Source organism: Palaemon carinicauda, chromosome 14, assembly GCF_036898095.1.
Source record: "Palaemon carinicauda isolate YSFRI2023 chromosome 14, ASM3689809v2, whole genome shotgun sequence".
NCBI classification, from domain to species: Eukaryota; Metazoa; Arthropoda; class Malacostraca; order Decapoda; family Palaemonidae; genus Palaemon; species Palaemon carinicauda.
The window spans coordinates 25,275,279-25,295,278 of NC_090738.1; the positions used below are offsets into that span (position 1 = coordinate 25,275,279).

Sequence of the window (20,000 nt, forward strand, 5' to 3'; positions counted from 1 at the left end):
ATTCTCCAGAATATTTTTTATACCTAAAAACGTTATACTGGATCTTTGAAAATTAAAAAATTAATTCAACTACGTCCAACCGTAAATAGTAATAAGTTGAATGAATTAACTAAGACATTTGCCTTGAGAAGCGTAATTGTGTTCGTTTTGATATCGAATCTACTGATCCTTATTACGAGAACAGGAAATGAATTTACTGTAAGAATACACATAAATTCTATGTAATGTTAAAATATGAGGAAGAAAACCTTAACTCATTTTGTGAATTTCTAAGCATTTACACACACACACACACACACACTATATATATATATATATATATATATATATATATATATATATATATATATATATATATACATATATATATATATATATATGTATATATATATATATATATATATATATATATATATTCTTAAACTAATATTATCATATCTCAGGATACTAAAGATAACTCATACAGCAATAATACTTTTAACAAAATGCGCTATGTGACTTACCTTAACGTTGGTTGAGACAGTGTTGAAGGAATATGTTCTCTGTAAAAACAAATACATAAATTAGAAAAAAAATTACAAGACTATGAATAATGCTTACATAAAATTAAGAGAAAAAGAAACAGGTAATCAATATCACCTTCAAACTGTAATTAAATATTGTATAATTGAATCTATCAATTTCATTTAGGGTTGTTGTGGCCTACTGGTAACGTCTCTGCCTGGTGATCGCCAGACTAGGGTTTGAGTCCCGCTTAAAATCGTTAGTTCCTTTAGTGTCTGCAACCTCACCATACTTTGAGCTAAAAATGGGGGGGGGGGGTTGGCGAAGCCTATAGCTCTACCTGCTGAATCATCAACAGCTATTGCCTGGCCCTCCCTGGGCCTAACTTGGGTGGAGAGGGGGCTTGGCCGCTGATCATATGGTCAATCTCTAGGGCATAGTCCTGCTTGCTAGGGCAATGTCACTGTCCCTTGCTTCTGCCTTCATGAACGGCCTACCCTACAGAAGGAGTATTCAAATTCCCTTTACATACTATACAGTCTGCAGACATCTTGAGACCTACATTAAGGATTTCTTAAAAATGACTCTTCAGATTTCATTTCATATTTTTCTTTCTTTTATTACCTGAAGATTAATTTCAACATTCTGATACGGAATATTCAAATTTCGAAATAAAAGCTTTTTTTTTTCATAAACAAAAATTAATCGGTACCAGTTTCATTAATCTTGGGGACCAGGTCTTAATTTTTCTAAGCGTAATTATACCACCTATTCTACTAGAGACTTTCTTTTACTAAATGCTGGATATGACAAAATAACAATCATAAACCTCAGACCTACAGAAATAATTTATCTTTTCTTTAATAAGGTAAATTTTATTCTATATACAAAGAGTTCCTATAATTATAAATGTGACAATGTTTAAAACACAAATTGTACATTATTCCTAATAATTACAATTTTATCTACTTGGTGATTTGCTATGACAATTCATAGAGACAATTTTTACACAGCCGTTTTAATGGCTTTAAATTGCAACCAGCTTTACAACTCATATTTCCAGCAAATGACTTGGTAAACTTGTTAAATACTTTTCAACATACTAGCTTGAGTCATTTACAGGATGAAGGAAAATTTGAACTACATAAGCCTGGAAGCAAGGTCTAGAGTGCCTGATTAAATTTAATAGACTGGTTAACTATATAGAAATTTCACATTCTCTCTCTCTCTCTCTCTCTCTCTCTCTCTCTCTCTCTCTCTCTCTCTCTCTCTCTCTCTCTCTCTCTCTCTCTCACATGAGCTCTTAAAATGTGCATTCCGCTTCAGAATAAACTTAACTAATCTCTTATGTGATATTCATACAAATGATGCCTTTACATATGGCATGGTATTATAATCAATGTGAGGAAAAATACATTATTAAATTACAAAATAAAATACTAATGGTTCATGTGGCATACAGCTAAAAATTTGTCCAGTCGAATTCAAAGCACCGTAAGTACGAAATTAAAATGAATACCGATTTAATAATACACTACAAATACTTGAGGTTTTATATAAACTAATTCGGGGGAGAATTTAAGGAAGAAATTACATTTCTAGGGACTAAATAAATATCGAATAACTAAACTATTGTGTGATTACGAAACTGTTTAACGGTATTAGTGAAGCACAAACTGGATATGTGTATATATATATATATATATATATATATATATATATATATATATATATATTTATATATATATATATTATATATAATATATATATACACATATATATATATATGTATACATATATATCATCATACATACATATACCTAAGGCACTTCCCCCAATTTTGGGGGGTAGCCGACATCAACAAATGAAACAAAACAAAAAAGGGGACCTCTACTCTCTTTGTTGTTGTTGGTGTATTAAAGCCAACACTTCTTGTTGGCACGGGCCTTTTTATTGTTAGGCCCGTAGGTATTCAAACACAAAAAATAGGTACAAAAATTAAGATTGCCCAGCCTTACTGCTGGACACGGGCTTTTGTGTAGCAGCCCGTAGTATTTATTGCCCTAAGTAGGCAATAGTGTCACAGCAGTACCAGTCTCTCATGTCTGGATTTGCAGCCGCTCAGCTCCTTGAGCGTAGCTGCAAGTGCGACCGCTCAGCCCCTTGAGCATAGTCGCCAGGTTGGCAAAGATAGGTCTTGCAACTGCTCAGCCCCTTGAGCGTGGTTGCCAGTGTGGTCGCTCAGCACCAAGAGCATGACCTTGCGGACCAAAAAGCAGGACCATTTGGAGCCGAAATGAAAGGTTTCAGTAGTAGGTAAAAGTGTTGATAGCAGTAAGTCCCAGTAAGTAGGAGAGACTGGGAGAGGAGGGAAGAATTCGAGTAGTAGGAGAAAGTGGCAGTTTTAAGCATAGATGCCTATCTCTGCACCGGGGAGGGTGAAACTAAGGGACTGAGGAGGGAATGAATTACAGAGGAGGGAGTCTTAGCAAGGGAGCAGACTTTGACTAGTAGTTGCAATACTAGGGGGATCAAGGTATCCACTGGCAGGGCCTCTGCCAGGGATAAGATGGCAGATATTGCTGGGGGTTGGGGAGGAGATTGCACAGCGCTGGAGGTTGGCTCTTCAGCTGGGCTAACAACAGCGCTGGGTTCTTGGTCCGTGGCTGCAGTAGGGGCTCCTGGAGGAGGAGTCTCGGATTGTCGTCTGGGAGGCCTGGTTCGCTGAATCCGCTGGGGTTTCGGTGCCTGCCTTGGTGCAGCCTCAGGTTTGTTAGGTGTCTGCCTTGGTGCAGCCGCAGGTTTGGTCGGTGGGGCTGCCAGTGGGGTTGGTAGCCTCTTCAAGAATTCAGGACAATTCTTGTTCCAGGCATGGTGAGGTCCCGCACAATTGGGACATTTTGCCTGGGTTTTTGTCCCATTCTGATGTGCGTTAATGCAGTCCTGTGTGGGATGGCGGTGGCTGCAGACTCCGCACATTGTAGGGTTCCTGCACTCTTCTTTATGGTGCCCATAGCGCTGGCAGTTGTAACAGCGCAGTGGTTCTCGCTTTGGACTTCTGATGGGAAACTTTCCCCAGAGGCCCAAATCCAGTGCTTTAGGGACTTGCCCAATAAAGGTGACAGTTACTTCCTTGCCTCTACTCTCTACGTTTCTCCAGCCTAACCAGGGACTCAACCGAGTTCAGCTGGTACTGCTAGGGTGCCACAGCCCAACCTCCCACATTATCCACCACAGATGAAGCTTCATAATGCTGAATCCCCTACTGCTGCTACCTCCGCGGTCATCTAAGGCACCGGAGGAAGCAGCAGGGCCTACCGGAACTGCGTCACAATCGCTCGCCATTCATTCCTATTTCTAGCACGCTCTCTTGCCTCTCTCACATCTATCCTCCTATCACCCAGAGCTTTCTTCACACCATCCATCCACCCAAACCTTGGCCTTCCTCTTGTACTTCTCCCATCAACTTTTGCATTCATCACCTTCTTTAGCAGACAGCCATTTTCCATTCTCTCAACATGGCCAAACCACCTCAACACATTCATATCCACTCTAGCCGCTAACTCATTTCTTACACCCGTTCTCTCCCTCACCTCTTCGTTCCTAACCCTATCTACTCGAGATACACCAGCCATACTCCTTAGACACTTCATCTCAAACACATTCAATTTCTGTCTCTCCATCACTTTCATTCCCCACAACTCCGATCCATACATCACAGTTGGTACAATCACTTTCTCATATAGAACTCTCTTTACATTCATGCCCAACCCTCTATTTTTTACTACTCCCTTAACTGCCCCCAACACTTTGCAACCTTCATTCACTCTCTGACGTACATCTGCTTCCACTCCACCATTTGCTGCAACAACAGACCCCAAGTACTTAAACTGATCCACCTCCTCAAGTAACTCTCCATTCAACATGACATTCAACCTTGCACCACCTTCCCTTCTCGTACATCTCATAACCTTACTCTTACCCACATTAACTCTCAACTTCCTTCTCTCACACACCCTTCCAAATTCTGTCACTAGTCGGTCAAGCTTCTCTTCTGTGTCTGCTACCAGTACAGTATCATCCGCAAACAACAACTGATTTACCTCCCATTCATGATCATTCTCGCCTATATATATATATATATATATATATATATATATATATATATATATATATATATATATACATACATATATATATATGTATATATATACATACATATATATATATATATATATATATATATATATATATATATATATAATATATATTAATTGGCGATCCCTTAACGTGCAGAAAAGTTTGTATAGCGTCATGTTCAGCAAAGCTAGATAGGGCCACCTATGCTAGGTTGGTTTGCTGTGAGCTATCAGACAAGTCTTCCACCGTCACCAATCTGCAGTGGCCAGCGTGGTGATGAAAATGGCCAAACCCCAAATATGACTAAGGACATGTCTGAGGCCTTTGTCTTGTAGTGGACTAGAAATATTGTTGTTGTTGTATATACTGTATTCTCTCCAGTATACGAATCTCTCTCTCTCTCTCTCTCTCACTTCCGGCACCCTCCAGAAGCCGATGAAGATGGTCCCTTTGCCTGAGCACCGGCGACCGAACTCTTAACCACTAAACTGTCTAATTACTGGTGTTGACCCAGGCTAACGATCCAGCCACCAGCTTCACACCTGGACCCGGCAATTAGCCCGCGCCGCTCTGCCCAAATACTCCGTAATTACAACTCTTAAAGACGCCCCGAGAATTAACTTTTACTGGAACACAAAATTCCTTGGAATCTCATTTACACCAGCACTGCTTATTACTTTCTTTGGGGAGGGAAACAAATTCCATTCTTTCTCTCTCTCTCTCTCTCTCTCTCTCTCTCTCTCTCTCTCTCTCTCTGTACAACCACACTTCAAGTATGCACACGCAGACGATATGGAAATAGGCAAATAAGTATTAAAATAAATGATTTTGGCTAAACTTAACAAAATTGATGTTACTGAAGATTATTCACCAAGTACGACTATGGGAAATACAAATGAGAAAAACATTGATTTTTTAAAAAATGGTCAAAATGGAACTTACCGGTATAAAATAACATCAGATCATATATCAGGAACTTTAAAAATAATAGATATTAAAACTTTACATAATAAAAAAGTACTAAAGTAAAACCAATGGGTAAAAAGAAATGTCATGAACTATCAAAATGAAGCAACGCGACATACTTTTTGTACTACGCATCATTTTATATCTGTTTTTTTTCTGAACCTTCTTATTCCCGTGGCATTTCTCTTCTTTGGCCGGAAGGTTTCTTAACGCAATAAGATTGAAGGTATCAAGGATCAAATGTTGCAGGTGGATTAGTACTACAAATATTGTTGCCTACATATTCAAGTGTGAATATAAATACACTTTAATCATTTATCTATTTATTTACTTATTTATTTACTTATTTATTCAGAGAGAGAGAGAGAGAGAGAGAGAGAGAGATAGAGAGAGAGAGAGAGAGAGAGAGAGAGAGAGAGAGAGAGATTACGGACTTCTTTACCCATTCCTCGAGAATTCCACAGACACGTCTTCCGCTTTTCATGAAAAAATACCTCACTCTACAACATATAATACAACATATAAATATAATACGTAGTGTGGCAATAAAGAGGAAACCATGGCTTCAATTTTTTACCGAGTTAATTGAACCTTATTATAAAGATAGGAAACTAGGAAATAGCTAACTCGATTGTTCAAGCAATATTCAATCACAGCATCAAGACCCTTGTACAGAGTGGAGGTGTTTCTTCCCAGCCTGTGGTATGTCCGATGTCATGGAGGTTAGTTATTATGACATGCGATAATTATTAAGGGCAACAAATATTGCAACACTTAAAATAGCCAATAAAACTAGTTATTATGACACGAGACAATTATTTAGGGCAACAAATACTTAAAATATTCAATAAAACTATCCATTTTTACGTGCTTGTAAATCTTATAGCTTGTCAATTTAGTAATATTCGTAAAGACTAAAATTACATTCTAGTTATAAGTATTCACTTATAAACAGACATACAAAAAATTTAACCAACGAAGGTGTTCAAAATTGGATAAATAATGAAATAGACATACAGAAAGAAAAACACATACACGCACAAAAACCATAGACGTGGAATATATAACGGTGATAGTATAAGAAAAATATAAGATAGACAAAATCTCGGAAGAAATCGAAAGTCAGCCATGGCCGTTATCGACGGTAATCATTATACCAAATTAAGCTGAGCACATACTTGTTGGCAAGCACGACTCGCCTCGAGCGACACATCTGAAGGAAATAAATTATCCATCGGGTACAAGACCCGCTGGGATTCTTTTGGAGGTTAACCAAAAGTATATCCGGCTGTCAAGAAAATATACTTTAATTTAGATGTATCCATAAAAGGATATTTTCTTAAAAGTGAATTACTAGATTCTTGAAGGTATATAATAAGCCTTTTTAGATGTCAAAACAATAGATTATAGGATATTTCCATAAGTGAAATACTAGATTCTTTAAAGGTATATAATAAGCCTTTTTGGATGTCAAGACAATATATTAAAGGATATTTTCTTGAAAGTGAAATACTACAGTCTTTAAAGGTATACAATAAGATTTTTCAAATGTCACTATAACATAATAGAATCAGACGATTTACTAAGGAGGTATCTTTTTTTATAATAGAGGTGCGAGGCGCAAGTATTATAGGTTAATCTTAGGTTTTAACTGCAACTCCAATTAAACTCTAATACCATAGAAAAGTAAATGTACTAGTAACACAAAAGGAAGACCAAAAACCAACGAAGAAATAAAATTTATCTTCTTAGTTAATAAGTCACGTTGCTTCGAACGAAAAGAATAGAGGAAAGGGATTTTTAAATGAACTTCTTAGAAAAGAGAGACATCTAAATATTTGAGTTTTCATTACAAATAAAATTTGAATCTTAAAAACGGGGTCATCCAATCTAATTTCAAGGTTACTGTAATGCCAAAAAAAAAAAGGAAAAAAAAAATCTTTCTAAGCCAAGTTTTCCCTAGCCCGAGTCCATTTTGAAACAAATTATAATTTCAGATCATCTGTACCTAATAAAATGATCAGCAGGCATCCTAAACGAATTTCACTTCATGTATGACAAAAAAAAAAATAAAAATAAAAATAAATAAAAAATTAAAATAAAGGGAAGGCGCTAACTCTATAATTACTGAAAATGTGTAGGTTAAAGGAGATTAAACATTTAGTAATGAGCCAAATTTTGTACCTAAATAAGCATGGCAAATTTAAGTAGAAACATACCAATGTTAACACATACATATGTATGAATATATACATAAATGTGTGTGCGCGTGTGCTATTGTAATGACTTTAAAGATCTTTGTCTTTTTGTAACTCTGTAGACAAGAAGTGAGTGCAACAAAAATATAAATATCTACATTATTAACAGACATTATTTGAGTTAAAAAAACATGTTTCATGCATTGTAAGCTAAATGACGATGAATGACTTTCATTTTGTTGCCGATTTATGTATCAGGATAACACTTAGTTATTAATTAGCCGAGTACTGTATCAGGCTGGAAAAACATGGATGGAGGACAGGTGGAAAGGCTTTAAAGTTTATTAATATGTAATATTCATTTAAGACAGACCATCCTTCTATTTTCAGAATACCTTTTCAATTTATTGTCCATCTCTATACCAGTGTAGCACTGTCATTGACTAGCCAAGTACCTTATAAGCATGGCAAAGCATGGAAACCTGTCAGAATACAGTAAGAAAGGCTATTTAGTGACTAAGATGCATTACCTACTAACCCAGACAGAGGATGCTAACAGTCCTCATACCCAAACTGTGAATACCATGTACGGGAAACCCTCTACTGTGCAACAGTATGGCGCGCCTCCAGTGTATAATGCAGGTCTTACCTTTAACAAAAATGATAAATGAAATGAAAGCCATTCAATGTAAAGGGCCCATATAGGGACAGAATTGGTAGGACTTATGAGAAAGAAACCAATTACTTATATCAACGAGTGATAAGATTAAGACCACAGCGGGAAACAGAATGGGTCAATTAAGAAAGGGAGCAGAGGGTCTCCAAAAGGTTGAGAAGAAACTTGAATTGTCTGAAATATCAAATTGGGAAAGTTGAGCTGTTTCTACTTTATGGAAGTGAAGTTGGGAAGTTACATATGAATGAAGGAAAAGAAGTTATAGCTGTTGAAACGAACAGTTTTTATTTATAGAATATGTTGAGATATCAAGTTGTAAAAAACTTGTCGCATGTGAAACGATGGATCGGGGTAATTTGAACAATAGGTTAATAAAGTGTAAAATTCGAAATTCTAGCAGGTAGAATAATCGGAAACCCAGAAAAGGAGGTGCCTTGATATTCAGGGGTTAATGGTGAAATGTGTGTAGGGATATTCAACGTGCTGCTAATGAGCCTGGTATGTTGGTATATGAGGTGAATTATGTTTATATGTTTGACTGCGAGGACCTCTGTCCACGATTCATTAAATGAAATATTTAATGGGGCAGTGACTGTTGTATTGTTGGAAATATATATATATATATATATATATATATATATATATATATATATATATATATATATATATATATATATATATATATATATTATATATATATATATATATATATATATAAATATATATATATATATATATATATATATATATATATATATATATATATATATATAAATAATAATGAAAACCAAAATAAAGTCGTGTTCAACAGAAATAATTTCCTAACTTACATTGGGATTAAACCTGTCTCTTCAAATGAATATTATATATATATATATATATATATATATATATATATATATATATATATATATAAATATACATATATACATACACACATATGCAGTGTATATATTAAATACATATATAAAGAATGATGAAAACCAAAATGAAGTCGTGTTCAATAGAAATAATTGGTGCTACTATAGCGTGAGGTCTACCGCCATATGTCGCCTACCCAGGCGGAGGGTGAGGTCTACCACGCGACAAGCTTGGACCTTCCGCAACCTAAATGCCATGGGGTACCAGCATTCTACAGTGAACCACCAGCAATATTATGGGGATCCAGCGACAGGAGCACACACACAGGCAATTGAGCGATCGTGGTTGGACGCTAAAACGATGATTCGGAAGAGATTAATGCGAGGTGTTGGTCGTCAGCTGTTCCAGTCTCATCTTTATTTTTGCTGGAAGGTGATGAGAAAAAATTCCAATGATCTATTTGTCTTTCTTAGAAGATGTACGAAGTGTGTACCGCTAGGATAAATGTATGGAAATATATGATAACATGTTTATTTTTACCTTTATTCCTTTTTTAATGTAATTAGGAATCCAATTATCTATTTAAGTCATTTCTAAGATATGTTTAAATGAAGTGTTTATTGCTTAAACAAATGTATGAAATGTGTTTTATCTATGAGGGACGAATAATTTAGCAGTAGATCGATAACATGTTTATTTTTACCTTTATTTTTTTTTAATGTAATTAGGAATCCAATTATCTATTTAAGTCATTTCTAAGATATGTTTAAATTAAGTGTTTATTGTTTTGTATCGCTAGAATAAATATGGAAATATATGATAACATGTTTATTTTTACCTTTATTATTTTTTTTTCATTGTAATTAAAATTCCAATTATCATTTTAAGACATTTCTAAAATATGTTTAAATTGAGTGTTTATTGCTTAAACAAATGTATGAAATGTGTCTTATCTATGAGGGACGAATAATTCAGCGGTAGACCTCACGCTATAGTGCTAACGGGAGGTAGACCTCACGCTATAGTGTGGTAGACCTCACGCTATAGTAGCACCAAATAATTTCCTACCTTACATTGGGATCGAACCTGTCTCTTCAAATGAATAAATATACAGTATATATATATATATATATATATATATATATATATATATATATAGATATATATAATATATATATACATACACATATACGGTATATATATATGTATGTATGTATGTATGTATGTATATATATATATATATAATATATATATATGTGTATATATATATATATATATATATATATATATATATATATATATATATATATATATATATATATATATATATATATATAAATTAAATAAAATAAAGAGTGAGAATAAGATTTAAAGGACTATGAACAGTTGAAATAAACCGTGTGGACGTGTTATTTCCACAGCTAGGAGGAGACGTTCATAAAACTGATAATACAATCGCTAAACAACTACCAAAGAGAGAGAGAAAAAAAAACCTGTTTGAGAAACCACACGCGCTCCTTCGACCTTCTTTTGTCAACTCAAGGGCCAGCGGCCATCTTTGAGAATAGAGCCAGTTTAGACTTTATTGTTTTCGCCTGATGGGGAACCGGGTGCCTTTGGTCTCGCTAGAGGGGGTCTCTATTATTTCATTAAAGAATGGTCTTTTTTATCACTGAATGTTAACTAACATTTGGATAAAGCATCACTAGAAGAAACAATAAAGCAGCAACTGGTTTCTTTTTATTGGTTAAATGAAAGTTCCCGAAACATTTGTAATTCAGTTTTATCGGACCTCATCAAAGGCATTCTTCATTGTGGACGCTGATAACGATATTTCTCAGGGAGAAAATAATCTCTCAGGATTGGCCATAAATTCTTCTTTGGGTTTCTGGAATACATCAACAGAGTGAAAGAAGGAAAGAAAAAAAATATATGGAAAGAGGATGGCTTTGTCACTATGGTTGTCTTATGGCTGTCTTTGTCATTGTTATTCTTTGATCTCCCAAGAGTGGACCCAAGTCCATCCACCTTTGTCTTTGGGGAGTCCCTTTTTCTCTCCTCCATTGTCTCCAGGAGTGTGAGGGAAAGAGCTCTCCTCTATGGGCGTCCTCTCCTCCAGTGTTCTTTTGTAAAGCTAAGATTTAATGATCTGAGAGCTGGGCCCAGCGTGGCCCAGCAGACCTCTTCGGGCCCCGATCTATTCGATCTGGTTGGCACAGGCAGGGTGGTGAACCGATAGGAGGAGGAGGAGGAGAAGGAGGAGGAGGGGGAGGAATAGGAAGAGGAGGAGTTAATGGTGGAGGAGAACGAGGCTGCTTATGACCACGTAGGTCTTGACCGTCTGCAGGTCTTCTTGTAATTCTCAGCTTCATTGTTCTGGCGAAGAACCAACGCGAGTCTCAGTGGTCTGCTTATTGTTTTCCTTTTCACATACTCCTAAAAGACTAAAACCAACTCCACTTCATTATTTTTTCCTCTCCTATTATTCTCCGTTTTTTTTCAAGTGACTTTCACGAAGTCACTTGGAAAGCAATATGTGGCTTCTTTTGTATCAAAAGAGAAGAAAGACTTGTATAGGATACCTGTGGTTCTCTCTCCCTTTTTCTCACACATTGTCGCCTGGGAAAATTATCATTAAGGAAGTTTTATTTCCCTAATGAGGTACAGCACAATATAATCGAAAATACTGCACAGTATATTACCGTTAATTAATAGTTTCATATATAAATGTAGAAAACTCTGCCAGCCCATTAAAGTAAAGTAAGCAAAGGAAGGAAACAAAATAATAAGACCACTAAAAAACAATGGGAAAAAGGGTTGGTCTTTTAGAAGCAAAAAAAGTAAAGTGTAGAAGACATCAGGTATAATAGAAATAAGCAACACAGATACACCTGGTGGATACAATTTATAACGGCAACAAATAGATTAGCAAAAAATCAGAGATAAAATAGGCAAGAAAAGTACACAAAGGGGGCGAAAAGGGGAGAGAGCCCTATGAAAAAAAAGAGGGAATAACATGTAAACCCACCCCCCAAAAAAAGATGGGGAAAAGGTGGGATTTCGAAAGGGTATTAAAAGATTGTTGCTAGATGTAAGCATGTAGAGAAGGTGAAAGGAATCATAAGAATACACAAATGATGAAAAATTGTCATCATCATCTCCTCCTACACCTACTGACGCAAAGGGCCTCAGATTTCGCCAGTCGTCTCTATCTTGAGCTTTTTTTTTCAATACTTCTCCATTCACCAACTCCTACTTCCCGCTTCACAGTTCTCAGCAATGTAACCCTGGGTCTTCCAACTCTTCTAGTGCCTTGTAGAGCCCAGTTGAAAGTTTGGTGAACTAATCTCTCTTGGGGAGTGCGAAGAGCATGCCCAAACCATCTCCATCTACTCCTCACCATGATCTCATCCACATATGGCACTCGAGTAATTTCTCTCAGTTTCATTTCTAAAATTCTAATCCTCTCCTGCCATTCAACTCCCAATATTCTTCTGAGGGCTTTGTTCTCAAATCTATAAAATCTGTTGGATATTGTTTCATTGTCATATCATGACTCATGTCCATACAGTAAGACTGATCTCTTTAAGATATATAGCTTGATTTTCAAATGTAATTTTAGGCGATTTGATTTCCAAATCTTAATTAACCTGGCCCGTGTCAAATGAAGTTAAAAGAAATTATATATACAGACCTAAATAATATAAAATAGCCACTGCAACCTCACATAAAGAATATTACATTTATTGACCTACAGGCACTGCAAAATATTGAGTTATGAAAACTATTTGACGCCTGTCATATATCTATATGAACACACCCACCATTTAAAGGTTTAAATGTCACTCATGAGAGGTAAGAGGTAAGGGACAGGACAAAGTCCTAGAGATATATACATATGATCAGCGCCCAACGACCCTCTCTATCAAGGTAGCTAGGACCAGTGAGGGCCAGGCAATGGCCGCTGATGACTCGGCGAGTAGACCTAGTATAAACTCTCCCAAGGATGCTGAGGTTGCATAAACAATGAGAAACTTGAGTGGGTCTCGAACTCCCATCCAACAGATTGCTAGGCAGGGACGGCTTCAATATACTACAAAAGCCCAAACTCTGTAAAAGGTACTATGGACAAAATAGGGGGGCGCATTACATTTGCGCGCATTTAGGGATTAAGAAGTGTTACGATTGCGCGCTGAAATTTATTACAGTTGCGCGCCTCTTTTCCCCTCTTTTCTTTCAGCCATTTCTTGTCAAACTACCCTATTACATATGGTTTTGATAAGATAACGAGCACTTTCGGACACCATGACAGTTCACAGTTTATAAGATGCATTCACTCGAATTAAGATACGTTAGTTTCAATAGCTCTCTCTTTTAGTCCGAAATTAGCATCATGGAATTCACACTATCTGAAACCGAGAAAGGAAAGAAATCCTTGATTCACGATGGATATACATACAGAATCGACAGAATTCTTAAATCATCGGAAATTTCATGGCGTTGTACAGTGAAAACCTGCAAAGGAAGGCTAAGAACCGATGATAGCTGTACAACTATAATCAGTGGAACGTGTATTCACTCACATGAGATAGAAAGCAAAAAAGTTGAACTTCAAGCTATCCGAGCATCTGTGAAGAGGAAAGCGTTTGATGACATTAGCACGAGACCTATGAAAATAGTTCGAAGCGAATTACAGTGTGTTGATGACGAAAGTCTGGAAGTGAAAGATCTGAAAAATTTAACAATGGCAATCTACAGGAAAAGACGTACAAAGTTTCCAACTTTACCCAAATCTAGAGAGAATGTTCACGATGCTCTTGACGTCATGGAATTGGAAACTAATAAGAAAGAAAAATTCTGTTTGCTTAATAGTAAAGAACATGGAATTATAATATTGTCATGCAATTCAAATCTCCTCGCACTGTGTACAAAAGTTAGTGAAATTTTTGTGGACGGAACTTTCAAGTGCTGTCCAAAATATTTTGAGCAATTGTACACTATTCATGGATTTAATCTGGGACACTATGTACCTCTTGTGTTTGCTTTATTACCATCGAAATCCGAAGAAATTTACTCTACATTGCTTAGCATGATCTCCACCTTGTGTACAGATAGAAATCTTGAATTTAAACCTAGTCTCGTTCACATTGATTTTGAAGTAGCTATGCATAATGCATTTAGGTCTATATTCCCAAATGTAATAATACAGTGTTGTAGATTCCATCTAGGCCAAAGCTGGTGGAGAAAAATTCAGAAAATAGGCCTCAGTTCTGAATATAAAGACAAGGAATCGGAAATAGGCTTGTGGCTAACTCAGTTTTTTGGTTTAGCATTTCTTGATCCTGCGGAAGTTGGTGACAGTTTTGCTGAGGAACTCATGGCAAACATTCCAGATGATCAGCGCTGTGTTAAGTTTGCAGATTACGTTGTTGACAATTACATCCTTCCGGAGGCATTATATCCTCCAATTCTATGGGCATCACGACCGTCAGTTGAAGCACGTCGAACAACAAATGGCCCCGAATCGTTCCATGCTCATTACAATGAGCAATTTTATTCACCTCACCCATCAATTTCTGTGTTTTTAGATAACATCTTAAAAATCCAAACAACAACATACATTAAATTGCGAGGGCTTGGCACACCTGCAGTTCTAAGACGAAGCGAGAGAGAAAAGACTACTTATCTAATGGATCAATTCAACAAGATGCAGGAAGGGGAACATAATCGATATCAGTTTTTGAAGGCTATTGGTTTTAGATATTCAGCACGAACAGACATCTGTTAAGTTTGTTTTTCATTTATATATATACATAAATGTATCTCATTTTTTATTATAATAAACATTCTTGTGAATAAATGTCTTGTATGTAATCTGTATTTACCGGTAACCTAAACATCGACTCCTGAAAAAAAAAAAACTTCGTAGGGAAATGAAAAACAATAAAGCTACATTGAATGTAACTGGCATAAAATTAGTTGAGCCAACAACTATTATTATGCATTGACATGAAAACCCCTTGCAAAAGAAAAAAAAAAGATAAATAGAATTTAACTACCTTAAAATCCATTGAAATTCATTGACATCTAAAGAACTAACGTTCTCTTTGGAATGGGTTTGACAACAGGGATTACTGGAATACCCTGAGAAATGCATGCGCGCAATAGTAATGGAAAGATGCGCGCAATGGTAATGGTTTTAGAGCGCAATTGTAGGGGCAATGCGCGCAAATGTAATGCACCGAAATAGGGACAATAAAATGACCCAGTCCGCGGTGACCATGTTCATCAATACTCGATGGAAAAACCGAAGCATTTTATAACGGGAATCTGAGTTACAAAAGATGTTTGTTTTCAAAAGTAATAAAATAAGGAGGTTAGACCAAAAACTATTCTTCGTAAGAGGAGCATTTCATGAGAAAAAATACTCAAGACCTTCACTTTCTCAAGGCTAATAAAACAGTAAAAGAAATGGAGAAGTAACAGAAAAAACCATAAAGGTAATAAAATTTGTGGTTCTTGTCCGCTTAAAAAGATCATTATTCACTTACTAAAGAAAAGATAAATAGAAGTGTCTACAATGATTTTTAATTTTGTTTATAGGTACACAAGAGTCAAGCTAAAATAATAAAATTAAAATCAACATTTCTCGACGACGAAATATTTTCGTTACAAGCCGTATTTTATGAATGCTGTAATACTGTATTATCAGCTCTTCACAAAACAATGTTCTCAATGTAACAAGATTAGTGTAGTAGATTTTTTTTTATGTAATAAGATTAAACATTAGTTAGTGTAGTGATTCGTTTATAATTTTAATATATTTGCTTTAACCTGTCAAATGATTTACATATAACAGGTTATAGAGCTATCTTGGCTATTTGATAAAGAGCAAGTGTCTGGCTATATATATATATATATATATATATATATATATATATATATATATATATATATATATATATATAATGTATATATATACATATATATATGAATATATATGTGTATATATATTCTGTATATATATATATATATATATATATATATATATATATATATATATATATATATATATATATATCCGGTCACGCTCAGCTCTCCCCCTCCCTTTGGTAAGGGGAGAGGGAGTAGTCATGTCCTGGTGAGATGGGCTGTGTATGCATGCATATCTATATATTTTTGACGGATAGCGAACACTAGTTATAATTAAAATAATGGATTTTCTGTAACGAAAAGCTTCAATGTTTTGTAATCACAGTAATTATCTCTTATTTTCATACATGAACTTAACGTTGAATAAATTTGAGGCTCTATTTCAATATTCCCCAACAGAGCTAAAAAGAAATTTTAACTGTGAAGATCATACATGAGATATCCGCTGTTCTAATGATAACGACTATCTTTGAATCACAATATTACATTTCATCCGAGAATACAAGACTAAGAATTAAAGTTAGATAGAATTAGTCTCACTCCTTAATTGATTTAGATCCGCAAATTAACTTCAGTATCATTCAAATTAAGATAATTATTCTAAAGCAAAAAATCAGGGCTGCTCATGTTACCACAACAACCCTTAATTGTGGCAAAGCCCTTCCTACACATTTCTCCTTGGATTTAAGGGAAATTTGAGAAGGAAACTTAATTTTTGTTGGCACCCATATAAAACTCCCCAAAATTTATCATCATCATTATTATTATTATTGTTGTTGTTGTTGTTGTTGTTGTTACTACTAAATAAACTACAACCTTAGTTGGAAAAACAGGGTGGCTCCCACAGGGATAATAGCCCGGTGAGAACAGGTTAATAAGGAAACACAGAATAATGGACCTGAATGTACCCACAAGCAAATGAACTCTACCCCAAGACAATTGACGACCATGGTACGGAGGCTATGGCACTACCCAAGACTATAGAACAATGGTTTAATTTTGGAGTGTCCTCCTATACGAGCTGCTTATCATAGCTGAAGAGTCTCTTCTAGCCTTGCCAAGTGGAAAGCAGCCACTGAACAATGACAGTGCAGTAATTGTTAGATTAAGCTGGCGATGTGTCACTACGGGCTCTTGCTCATATGTGCATCCCGTAAAGACACTGTTAATATGTTTCCTTTACCTTTAGGGTTCGCTGGAGAGAATTAAAAATGGAAATATTTCTGTCATGTAATACAAATGTCCGTAATGCTAGATCTACATCCATCGCAACTGTAGATTTATAATATCGAAAATATACGTTTCCAATTAAGGCTGTAATGAATCACAATAATACTCAGAACGATCTTACCGGGTTTAAAAGTATTGTTATATAATATGCACATTGCTCGAAATAAAAGCGTGATTACGATAATCATCGATTTAATTATTTAATAGATAATGAATATTTTAAGCCTTGGTTTTGATAAGGATTTATGTACTCGTAATAATGACCTATATGCAGCCGTATTGATATAAGTACGCATAATTACATATAAGCAAGAAACAACATCTCGGTGCAATATAATTTATATCTAAACAACTGCAATGCACAAATCAATTACTTTAACGCGACATTTGAAACCACTGTAATAACTCAATTAATTACCTGAAGCATTATATACAAAAATCTATTCTGCCTCTTACAAAGCTTCATTATTTACGGATTAGAAAGAAAATTATGGAGGGATAATAAATGTCATTAATTAGTGTTTTTGATACATAGAAATACGTATCGGTGCATTTTTCATCATACGCGAATTCAATGAACGTCACTTGAGACCACATTACCTTTGGTCTGGAACTAAAAAAAAAAAACCATGAATAATTATGGAGCTCTTCTAATATCAATAACTGGATGATTCTATTTTGTAGTTTATTTATTTCCTTATTTCATTTCCTCACTGGGCTAATTTTCCTTGTTGGAGCCCTTGAGCTTATAACATCCTGCTTTTCCTACTAGGGTTGTAGCTTAGCTTGTAATAATAATAATAATAATAATAATAATAATAATAATAATAATAATAATGATTCGCTCGTTTGTATACAAGACTTAATCTGTAGTAGCTATGTGTGCATATGCATGCTGTTTTATCTGTCCCAAATAAGCATGCACTGTCTTTTTAATGATTATATTCTATTAAAAAATGCAAACGTATTTGTTGTTACAAAATGACAGGTGAATTACTTCTGTGAAATATTGAAGAAAGATTTGAATGGTTTAATTGGAATACCATATGGGGAAAGGAAAATAATGGGTGAATCGATTCAATAAATAGAAAAATTTTGTTCTTGTACGTTCACAAAATTTCAGACACAAGGGACATGTTATTTATGACAAGCAGAATGGATGGTGTAATTATTGTAGAAAGAGCGAGACTATTATGAATTTAGTTTATTTTTGCAATATAAAGAGAATATTATTATTATTATTATTATTATTATTATTATTATTATTATTATTATTATTATTATTATTATTATTATTATTATTATCATTATTATTATTATCATTATTATTACTAGCTAAGCTAAAACCCTAGTTAGAAAAGCAAGAAAAGCCCAAGAGCTCCAACAGGGAAAATAGCCCAGAGAGGAAAAGAAATAAAGAAATAAGTAAAAGATATGAGAAATGATAAACAATTAAAGCAAAATATGTCATAAACAGTAACAACATCAAAACAGATATTTCATACATAAACTATAAAAATACTTATATCAGCCTGTTCCACATAAAAACATTAGCTGGAAGTTCGAACTTTTGAAGTTCTACATTCTACCAGTGAATGGGATAAAAATAACTTAGTGAGCGAGAATTGTAAAATGAAGTGATATAAACACAATTTTCAAATGGCTTAAACACTAAATTTTCAATATATTAAAACAAAGGGATATATATAAAGCATTGACACTAAATGAATAAATATTCTCTATTTGATATCTTCATTAATATAATTTCATCAATTATGAAATAGACCGTCAAAACCAGATTTATAATGACGAAAGCACTTGGACAAAATAAATGTAGAGTATTTCAAATTTTTATGGAGTACTTAATGAAAACGTAACGTATATACGAACTTTATATATAATAATTGTGGAATTTACCCCCAAAAATGTATTATGATACAATATAATATTCAAATTTGTATGAAAGAAAACTTAGGCATGTATACATCTCTCAACCCTCATTAATTAAGAATAAAGGAAAAAAATATGAGTTTATCTAATACTATTTCGTTTATATTACTCACAATTTTTGTTGCGTTGAGGATTTGTTTTCCTCTCCTCTACATTATATAGAATTATTGTCACTGTTAACACTCAAATATACATTAAACAAAAAACTAAAACTATGATTATCTTGCTTGAACCCATTAAGGACCCATCTCCACAAAAATTGACAAAATTAACTTCAACCTTCAATGTTTAAAACGTACAGCTCTCAGGCGGATAAGAGATTCTACAACAGTAAATATAAAATCTTGAGCAAGTCTCTATGAAGTTACATAAGCGAAATATATAAAATTTTACATATAAAAGCCCTGTGGTTAGGATGTATGATTACTACCAACGTGGGTCATGCTTGTCGTAGAAAGCGAGTAAAAGGACGGCTGCCTTGCCTTGCAGTCTTGCTTTTTAGCATATGGCCAGGCCTATTGCCAGTAAGCGTGGAAACTGCT

General features: G+C 34.8%; 1 protein-coding gene across 1 annotated transcript in view; it reads right to left on the bottom strand.

Annotated features, from left to right (window-relative positions):
- mbf1 (multiprotein bridging factor 1) overlaps nucleotides 1–20,000 on the bottom strand; it is a 1,089,494-nt gene that overhangs the window by 282,984 nt on the left and 786,510 nt on the right. Inside the window, exon 4 of the mRNA XM_068386943.1 lies at nucleotides 504–542. Within this exon, the coding sequence (XP_068243044.1) occupies nucleotides 504–542 (39 nt within the window). The remainder of the gene's footprint in view (nucleotides 1–503; nucleotides 543–20,000) is intronic.